Below are 10,167 nucleotides of genomic sequence, written 5' to 3'. Positions count from 1 at the left end.
GATGCCAGAGATCTTAGAGGGCCACTCCATCTTGTGGAGGAATCAAAGGCCAAGAATCTGGACAAGATACTTCCCTAGGAACAGCCACCTGCAAGGAAATACCCTGGAAGAGACTTGCTCCGGAAAAGTGACTCCGGTCCGGGGCTTTTGGGGGCGGGGCGATCTGGGAAGTCCAGTTACCACAGGGACCTTTAGATGTTAAAGTACACTAAGAACCCACCCATCCACCCTCTGAGGGATATGTTATTCTCCCTTGACAGTTAAAACTGGTGAGCCAAAAAATGGTTAAATTCAAGAATGTATAAATGAAGAATTAGAAACAAGTCATGTTATTTCCCATTAGTTCCTCAATACTAATGTGCCCTAAGTCATACCACACAGGAACCCAACAACCCCTCTCCAACACCAGATAGACACACACACACACACACACACACACACACACACACACACTACCTCTAACACCATGGACACACACGCTAACTCAAACCCCACAGCCACACGCCCCAGCTCTAACACCACAGGTACACACACACACACACACACACACACACACACACACTCAACCTTAAATGCCAGATAGGCGTGTTGAAGGGAAAGGGCTTTTAAAGAATTTGATAGATTGTGTTTCACAAAAATGCACCAAAGGTGGGTGTGAGCAAAAAGCCAGCAACCAATCCGATTTGTCTTTCTGATTTGTTTCAGTCAGACTCCATGGTTTTTCTCTTTGCTTCGCTCATTCAGAAGGCGGATGCTGAGGTCTTTCCAGCAAGGATCCCTCAAGTGTCTCATCAGAGGAAATGAGACAAACAAACCACCATTCGCTAGAGGAACTCCAGACAAGCATTAAGCGCGACACAGCAGGAGAGCCAGATAATTGAAGTGGTGCACAGCTAGGCAGTCCAGTAGCCGAGCCTACCGCGCAGGAGCAAAGAGCGTAAGGTTACCAAGCCCAGCACGGGACACCCTAACCGGCGCAGATGAGGGTCCGGAGCGCGTGAGCAATCTCCAGCCTCACCCTGCCCCGCCCGGGTCCGCGGTCCGCAGCAGCCCCACCCCGGAAGGGTCTCCTAGGCGCACAAACACGAGGGGCTCGGCTCCCCAGCTCCGCCCCGCCTCGCCCCGCCCCGTCCCAGCTCCACCTAGCCCCGGCTCCATACCGCCCCATCCCAGAGCCCGCCCTTCTCCGGCTGCCAAGTGTCACGTGACCGCGGGCGAATCCCAGACGGCCTGAGACCGACGCTGTCTACGACCAGTTCCTTCTCAGTTCCGAACCGCCCTCGTCCCATGGCGCCGGAGCCTCCCGGGTCAATGTGAAGTGACGCCTACTCCTGATCCCAAGTCTGTGCTGGCACCTCTGGGTGAACAGGGTCAGATCCCCGCGCGAGAAGTTAAAGAAGCCCTGGACCTTAGGGGCTCTGTGGAGCTACACCCCAGTCCACCCACTTCCGAGTTCTGACAGATTCGCTGGAGCTTCAGAAAGTGGACCTACAGACAGACGGAGTATTTGGGTCTGGGAGCTCAGGGGAGGAGGAGGGCTCGGGTCCAGGGCCTCAGGTGGGGGCTGGCCTGGGCGCTCAGGGAACGAGCCTGCTGGAATCGCCCTGCCTTCCCTACCAAGGGTCTGAGGACACAGGCCTGTCTGTATCCCTGCCATGGGGGCCCTGGGGACCCTCGTTTTGGCATTGGCTGCAGGCCTGAGCACTGCTAGCCCACCTAACATCATGCTGATCTTTGCTGATGACCTGGGCTATGGGGACCTCGGCTCCTATGGGCACCCCAGTTCTACCACCCCCAACTTGGATCAGTTGGCTGCAGGGGGACTACGGTTCACAGATTTCTATGTGCCTGTGTCTCTGTGCACTCCGTCTCGGTGAGTGAGGGACCTTTTCCCCTTCCCTCCCCAGGCCCATCCCATTTCACTCTGTGGGTATGTCCACCATTCTCCCTGTGCTCCTCCCTGTGGGACTCACAGACTGTGGAATATGTGGCTTCTACTCCAGGGCTGCCCTCCTGACTGGCCGGCTCCCAGTTCGATCAGGCATGTACCCTGGAGTTCTGGGGCCCAGTTCCCAAGGGGGCCTGCCCTTGGAGGAGGTGACGTTGGCCGAAGTCCTGGCTGCTCGAGGCTATCTAACAGGGATGGCTGGCAAGTGGCATCTTGGAGTAGGGCCAGAGGGGGCCTTCCTGCCCCCACATCAGGGCTTCCATCGATTCCTGGGCATCCCATATTCCCATGACCAGGTACAAACCGCCTGGGCCCTCCGCTGCCTCCCCCCAAGCCCTCATACCAACTGAACCCTGACCCAGACCCAGACCTCTCCCTCACAGGAACTGCTCTCTGCTCTCCCCAGGGTCCCTGTCAGAACCTGACCTGCTTCCCACCAGACATCACCTGCAGTGGTGGCTGTGACCAAGGCCTAGTTCCCATCCCACTGCTGGCCAACCTGACTGTGGAGGCCCAGCCCCCTTGGCTGCCTGGACTAGAGGCCCGGTATGTGTCTTTCTCCCGAGACCTCATGGCGGATGCCCAGCGCCAGGGCCGACCATTCTTCCTGTACTACGCTTCCCACGTGAGTGACCCTGGCCCTGCCCCCTGGCTGCCCGAGACCTGTACCTAGTGCTGACTCCAATCTCTGCCTCCAGCACACCCACTACCCTCAGTTCAGTGGACAGAGCTTCACCAAGCGCTCAGGCCGTGGGCCCTTTGGGGACTCCTTGATGGAGCTGGATGGAGCTGTGGGGGCCTTGATGACAGCTGTGGGGGACCTAGGTCTGCTGGGAGAGACACTGGTCATCTTCACTGCAGATAACGGGTAGGAGCCAGAGCCAGGGGTACTCACTTCTCTATCACAGACCAGGACTCTAGGGTCCATCCATCCTAGCTGCTTGTTGAAGACTGGTATAAAAGGCTCAAGAGAGTATGCTAGCCACGTTATGGTGACCCATGGGGTCACATCCACTGGGTGCCACAGGTACACAGTTACTGGTCTAGGTAGGGAAGGGAGAGAATAGGCAAGATTGTATACTTTAAAATACCAGGCTAGTGATTACTAGCAGTGGGTCAGGCCCCTGAGTCTCTCGCTACTGATGACTTCCTTGTGTGTCCCAGTCCTGAATTGATGCGTATGTCCGATGGCGGCTGCTCCGGCCTCTTGAGATGTGGAAAAGGAACAACTTTTGAAGGTGGCGTCCGGGAACCCGCCTTGGTCTACTGGCCAGGTCACATTACTCCTGGTCAGTCCTCTGGCCCTCTTTTTGTAGACCCTCAGCTCCATCTCCCCAGCCTGGATGGTGAACTGAGTGGCCAAACAGCCATCCGTCCACAGGTGTCACCCACGAGCTGGCCAGCTCTCTGGACCTGCTGCCCACCCTGGCAGCACTGACCGGGGCTCCGCTGCCCAATATCACCTTGGATGGTGTTGACATCAGCCCCTTGCTGCTAGGCACAGGCAAGGTAGGGCCAATGATCCCTTGACACCAACTCCTCCACCCTATACTGGTCCTCCTTTAGGTATGAGTCTGACCAGTGCCGGAGAGTCTCCTTTGATGGGTGGCCTCTGAGTGTCACCTCTCGGGATCCTGGGTGGGCCAAAGCGGGATCCACAACCAGGGCATTGCACAGAGCTTTTAGACGTCTCTCCTGACTTTTTCCTCAGAGCCCACGGAATTCTGTCTTCTTCTACCCACCGTTCCCAGACGAGATCCATGGAGTCTTCGCGGTTCGGAATGGGAAGTACAAGGCTCATTTCTTTACCCAGGGTAACTTGCTTCTCTTCCTGCCTTCCCCTCCCTAACTCTGCTGACCCCCAGCTGCTCTGCCCTCTGCCCTTTCTTGTGTAAAAAGCTGACCCCTCCCCAGGCTCCGCCCACAGTGACACCACTCCAGATCCTGCCTGTCATGCCGCCAACCGTCTGACAGCTCACGAGCCCCCACTGCTCTACGACTTGTCTAAGGACCCTGGTGAGAACTACAATCTTTTGGATAGTACAGAGGAGGTCTCTCCAGAAGCTCTCCAGGCTTTGAAGCACATTGAGCTGCTCAAGGCCGAGTATGATGCAGCTATGACCTTCAGCCCCAGCCAGATAGCCAAGGGTGAGGACCCTGCCCTTCAGATCTGCTGTCAGCCGAGCTGCACTCCCCACCCAGTCTGCTGCCACTGCCCAGACTCCCACTCCTGAGGGGACTGGAGAAATCCCTCAAGGGTAGCCCAGGACCCCTGGCCCTGTCCTGAGCGTGTAACGGTTCACCAGAGGGACAGGGGCAAGTGTGTAGTTTGTATCTGGTAATGTAATAACATCAGCTGAGACTTGCGGGCGTGCTAATTCATCTAGTCCTTGTGGTAACTCTGAAGTCAGTGCTATTCTGCTGTGCTACAAACAAGGACGTTGAAGCGTAGGGAATCTCGTGGACCTGTCCACGAGAGCTTGAACTAGGTTTTGAACCCAGGCATCCAGGAACTGAAACGTGTTCCACCCTGATGATCTGCACGTGTCCATGGACCACGTCACTGAGGCGTGAGCATGTCCATTCACAGAAACTGGTAGTGAGTTTCAAGTACCAGGAACTGTGAGGGAGGGGTGGCGAGGGCAGAAAGACCCTAAAGATGCCATGCCTCTGGAAGACAGGTTTTCCTCAAGAAGCACTGTTAGAGGCCCTGGACCTGGCCACCGTGGTTCTTAAAGAAATCAGTCTTCTGGAGTTAGGTAATAAACTGATGATTCCAGGTAGAGTTAAGGAACTGAGGACCCTGTGAGATTCCAGGAAGGACCATTAGCAGCTCCTGAGACCGCCTCACGGGGTTTTCCTTTCTCCCAAATTCCGCATTTCTCTTTTGTGCGTCCTTCAGCTCCCCCAGTCCTATCTAACCCTCTACCAAAAAAGAAAAAACATTGTCTACAAAGTAATCTTTTAAAAACACCTATCAGGGACCAGTAAGATGACTCTGGGGGAAAGTGCTTACCGTGCAAACCTGGCAACTTGAGTCCAATCCCCAGAAGCGCATATGAAAAAGCCACATCTCTAACCCCAGCATTCTCGGGGGAGACAGGAAAAAGGCAGGAGAATTGTCCAGAATCTTGCAGACCGGCTACCCTAGCATATACAGCACAGTAGATATAAGAGAGACCCGCCCCAACGAGATAGGAAGAGAACCAGATCCCCCAAATTGTGTCCTGACCTCCGCATATGCTCTGTGGCCCACACGTCTCAACTTACATACATCACACACGCAAGCAACAGTAATAATAAATGTAAAAAAAAAAAGCCTATTGGGTTGGAGTCCACAATGTTCAAATTCCAAACTCCCTCAGTAACCCACCCTTTCCTTGGGCCCAATGCAAGGTGGCTTGGGTGATCTCTCTACTGGCAATATTCTGCCTCAGATGTTAGCCTCTATAGAAAGGAACTTTTGACTGCCTACTGTGTTTCCATGTACAGTGTGCCGCCATGTTCAGATACATATTACGTCTCGGGTGTATTGGTCACATTAGAACAGTACCCTCAGAGTGTGTCAATATCTCTAGCAAGCTATTTTTGTCCTTTTTCAGTGGGGGGCAGACTTCTGGAGGGCAAGCACACAGCCTCTCTCCTTTTAGTGTGGTGACCAGTCTGAGCTGGTGACATTACAGTAATTGGTCCAGGAGTGGCAGGTACCAAGGAGTTCCAAGGTTAAACTTGTAACAAGAGAAAGGTTGGGGCAATCTGGGTGAATACCTAATGTTAGCAGTGTTGCTGGTCCCCCGATGGAATCATGCAATTATTAAACCAGCGTGACCAGCTGCCTGCCTGGAGGGCGTCAAATCTAAAAAGTAAATCTTGCCTGTTGATGTTTCTGTGGTGAGCTGTTTGTCTCCTGCAGCTTATGTAGCCTGGCAGAAACCAGGCCCAAGTAGAGTACATGACAACCACTTTGAGGGGAGGGAACGCCTTGTGGTACCAGATGTTTGCTTGGGGTCCCCCACATCTCCAATTCCCATAAATCTCTTCCATACCCCTTATCTGGCTGAGAAACTCCACTGAGCACACTCCGAGGTCTGCTGTGTCTCAGGCTCTGCACACGGGTAGATGTTTCTTTGGGGCTATCCAGCAGGAAACGGTGTGGGCTTTAAGAGCTCCTCCATCACTTGTCTAAGCGGAGGACTGGTCCGAGATGATTGATACCTCAGTTCAAGGTGAAAATAGAACGGAAACAGATGGATTACCAATATGTCACATCTAAAAACAACGACAACACACACAGAACAACCAGTCCTCTATCAAAACCAGTAAATACCAGCACCTGCGCACAACCTTCGGGAAGAGCTTCTGACCCATTCTTTCACTGGCGTAGGGTGTATTTTAATGCTGACCCCATCATATTCACTTACACTGTAGTGCTGGAGCAAGGTGTCTTCAAAGGCTAGAAATGAGGTTAGCATAGGGATGTGGGGTGCACAGAAAACTTCAGTGCTGAAGAAACCATGGGATCTTATAGAGCACAGTGGGTGGGTATTGCCTAGACAGACAATAGGAAACCCGAGGATGCTACAATCTGAATAGGGGTAACATGAAGCACGTGTGTGAATAAGACAGTCAATCTATACACTCAGGAGTTCCATATTTTTATATTGTTCTGTGAATTACACTTTAATATAATATGTAGCAGTCCTTCGAAGCAATACTCTTGGTCATTTGAGAGCGTAATCATGGGGTAGGAGTTGGCCAGACAGTTTAGCTGCCAATGTGTCTTTGCAATGATGCATGCATAAGTGCTCGTGTCTCATCATTTCAGTCTACTGCAACATATTCTCACATAGGCACATGTGTGTATTTGCATGTGCCCACACAAATACACAGGCATACCTATGTACACACATGTGCTTCATGTGTGCACACATTCACACAGGCATCACATGGATGTTTATATAGATGCGTGCATACAGATACTTTCACACATGGATGACACAGGCACATGCACACAAACACACATGCCCTTGAATATAGACACACATTCATTCATACATGCCTCAGCTATGAATGGCTCCTAGATTCTGTCCTAGCAATATTCTGATTTCACCATGTTTTCTGTGCAGTTCTGAAGGTGCCATCAAAGGACATCTTTATCATTTCTATGCTGAGGGAGGCATGGGGGTCCGGGGAGCCAATAACTTAGGAGCCCAAACTGTCCTTTCCCATGCATTTCCCCCAGTGACCAGAAGGGGGAGCAGAAGGGAAGGTTTCATGGAATGTTTCATTCAATTTGCCTCTTCTGAATGTTCTTAACTTTCAAAAGTGATTTTCAAAGAGGTCACAAGTCACTGGGCTAACTCCGTTTTGTCCTTCTCTGGCTCTATTTTTTTACCTTTAACTTTTTTCCTTCCTGAGTCAATGTCTTCCTCCGTTACTGTGTACTGGAATGACAGGACTGATTAGAACTGCTTGCTAGACGACCTTACATCAAGGGATTCAAACCATCCCCCAAACAATGGTTAAGCCTTGCAAGATAGATCACCCCTCAAATGAGAGCGACTACCTCTGATGGCAAGGTTGTACTGGAGAATCTTTTGGAAACCAAATTGTTCTCCTCAAGTAGTAACAGTGGTCACGTCTCCAGAATCCCTTACAGAACAAAAACTGAAATAATGACCTGACCAAGATCATCTCTCCTCTCGGTTATGTAAATTCTCAACCCCTGTCCCATTCATTGCCCGTTTCAAGGTCCCGTTAGCCTCCTGAAGACTGCCCCAAGATTATAGAAACCCTTTGCTCTGGGCAACATGACTACAAGTGATAAAATCCTTCTCTACTCACCCTTTATTATTTTTTTTTTGGTTCTTTTTTTCGGAGCTGGGGACCAAACCCAGGGCCTTGCACTTCCTAGGTAAGCGCTCTGCCACTGAGCTAAATCCCCAGCCCCTCTACTCACCCTTTATAATGGGCGTTTTTGGGATGGGTGGCCCAGTCCGTTAGTACTCCTAGAACTGAATACTTTTGCGAGTAACAATGTATCATCAGACCAGTCAGATACTCAGTAACCTTAGTCTGAAAACACAGTCCTGCCATACCCAAACCTTATTCTTTATGATGTTAAAATATTTAACCCCTGTGGTTTCATTCAGCACTAACCCTTGGGTCACCATGAACACTCACTCCCTTTAGGAGTCAAAAGGCCCTGTCTACCCATCAGTAACGAAGGAAGAGTACGTGTATTTGTGTACCTCCAGCCTCCCTCTGACTTTCTGTGGGATGAAAAGTGTATGGATGATACATGAGGGGCCAAGGTACTACTTGGTAGTCAAGGATAGGTCCTAATATTCCATAGTAGAAGAGGAGGAGAGGTTGTCCTGGCCTCCTACTCCCAGCAAATGCTTAACTTTCTGTTAATATATGCTGCTAGATCATATATCAACCACTCATGAAGCAGTCTTGTAAGTGCACTCCTAGGAGAGAGCCTCCTCAGAAGAAATGAACATAAGGGAGAGAGACTTTAGGGTCCTCCAAGCTGCTACACTCCCAGGCCCAGGACGGATGGGAAATTCAGAAGTGATTAGATTCATGATTCCACAGCCCTCCCAACTCTGCACACACTGCAACAAAATGGACCAAGAAGTACATCAGCCATTGAGTATCCAGAGCCTGCCCACCTTGAGAGCTCCTGATTCCCACTGTGCACTTCAGCCTATTGCAGAAAGTGTATCTCTACTCCACACTTCGACTGTCCCCTAGCATGGCTAGATAGTACCCACCAATCCCTCAGAAGGCCAAACCCTTTTTCCTGGCTTTTGCTCTTCATTTCTTTGACCTCAATATCCTCCCAACAAATTCCCTTTTAGACATTTCTACTGGTTGGTTGTGGTCATAGAATATTAGTTGACACGGGAGGAAATTAAATACTCACACCCTGGCCCCCTACTCCCCGCAAATGCTTAACTTTTTGTTAGTATTGAACCACTATGCCTGGTAAAAGAGATTAGAGGAGCCAAGCACGGTGGGACAATATTAACAGAAGGTTCGGAGTTAAGTGCCATTTTCAGAATGGAGGAACAAAGGCCTTAGGGACCTGCTACCTTATCTTAGAAGAAGGACCCTCCTGAGGAAGGAGCCATATCTGGGCAGTATGACCTCCTTTTCTAGTAATCTGAATTGAACAAGCCTTACCTGAGAGCACCCCAGTGTGAGCTGGTGTAAGGCTCTGTCCTCCAGGCAAGACACGGCCATTCCCTCCTCAAAATCAGAGCAGTTCCAATTACCTGCATGAAATAAGACACTCAAAAGAGGGGCTGGTGAGATGGCTCAGCAGTTAAGAGCACTGACTGCTCTTCCAAAGGTCCTGAGATCAAATCCCAGCAACCATATGGTGGCTCATAACCATCTGTAATGAGATCTGATGCCCTCTTCTGGTATGTCTGAAGACAGCTACAGTGTACTTATAAATAAATAAATCTTTAAAAAAAGAAGAATTACCAAAAAAAGGCTCTCAAAAGATAGGTCCTAATATTCCATGGTAGAAGAGGAGGGGAGGTTGTCCTGGCTAGGTTTTTATCAACTTGACACAAGTTAGAGTCACTTGGGAAGAGGGAATCTCAATTGAGAAAATGCTTCCACCAGCTTGGCCTGTAGGCAAGTCTGTGTGCATTTTCTTGGTTAATGCTTGATGTGTGCCCAGCCCACAGAGGTAGACAGTGCCACCCTGAGCAGGTAGCCCTGGGTTGTATAAGAAAGCAGAGGAGCAAGACAGTAAGTAGCATCCCTCCACAGTCCTCATCAGTTCCTGCCTTGAGTTTCTGCTTGGACTTCCTTCATTACTATCCAGTCCACTAATCTCTAAAAGGAATTTTTTTTTCAAGACAGGGTTTCTCTTCATAGCCTTGTCCGTCCTGAAATTCACTTTGTAGACAAGGCTGGCCTTGAACTGAGATCCACCTGCCTCTGCCTCCTGAGTGCTGGAATTGAAGGTGTGTGCCACCACTGTCCAGCTTAAAATTTTTGATAAGTGAAATCAATGTAGGTTTTCAGCCTTTCCCTTGGCTGCAACTGTTAATTTTTAAAGTTTCTTCTCGGTAGTTTTCAACTCATAATCTCTAACATACTATGTATAGTTCTCCATATTTCTCTTACTATTACATGATTTTATTAAAAACATTTACAAGCATATTTTTCATATCGTCTTAATATTCCAATTGTGT

The 10,167-nt window shown here is 50.2% G+C and overlaps 1 protein-coding gene across 1 annotated transcript; it reads left to right on the top strand.

Moving 5' to 3' along the window:
- The first annotated feature begins 1,265 nt into the window (after positions 1-1,265).
- Positions 1,266-5,266, top strand: Arsa (arylsulfatase A). The gene is made up of 8 exons (NM_001034933.3): positions 1,266-1,873; positions 2,004-2,244; positions 2,355-2,573; positions 2,647-2,816; positions 3,113-3,237; positions 3,330-3,457; positions 3,660-3,762; positions 3,863-5,266. Exons 1-8 carry the CDS (start codon positions 1,656-1,658, stop codon positions 4,180-4,182), a joined length of 1,524 nt encoding a protein of 507 aa, NP_001030105.2. The 5' UTR covers positions 1,266-1,655; the 3' UTR covers positions 4,183-5,266.
- Positions 5,267-10,167: the final 4,901 nt, after the last annotated feature.

Source organism: Rattus norvegicus, chromosome 7 (genome assembly GCF_036323735.1).
Source record: "Rattus norvegicus strain BN/NHsdMcwi chromosome 7, GRCr8, whole genome shotgun sequence".
In the NCBI taxonomy this organism is placed as follows: Eukaryota; Metazoa; Chordata; class Mammalia; order Rodentia; family Muridae; genus Rattus; species Rattus norvegicus.
This window is presented reverse-complemented; position numbering and strand designations above follow the sequence as displayed.

Coding starts and splice junctions, on each gene's coding strand:
- Arsa (NM_001034933.3), top strand. CDS start 1,656: ATGGGGGCCCTGGGGACCCTCGTTTTGGCATTGGCTGCAGGCCTGAGC. Junction 2,817..3,112: donor ATCTTCACTGCAGATAACGG/GTAGGAGCCAGA, acceptor TGTGTGTCCCAG/TCCTGAATTGATGCGTATGT. Junction 3,458..3,659: donor TGCTGCTAGGCACAGGCAAG/GTAGGGCCAATG, acceptor CTTTTTCCTCAG/AGCCCACGGAATTCTGTCTT.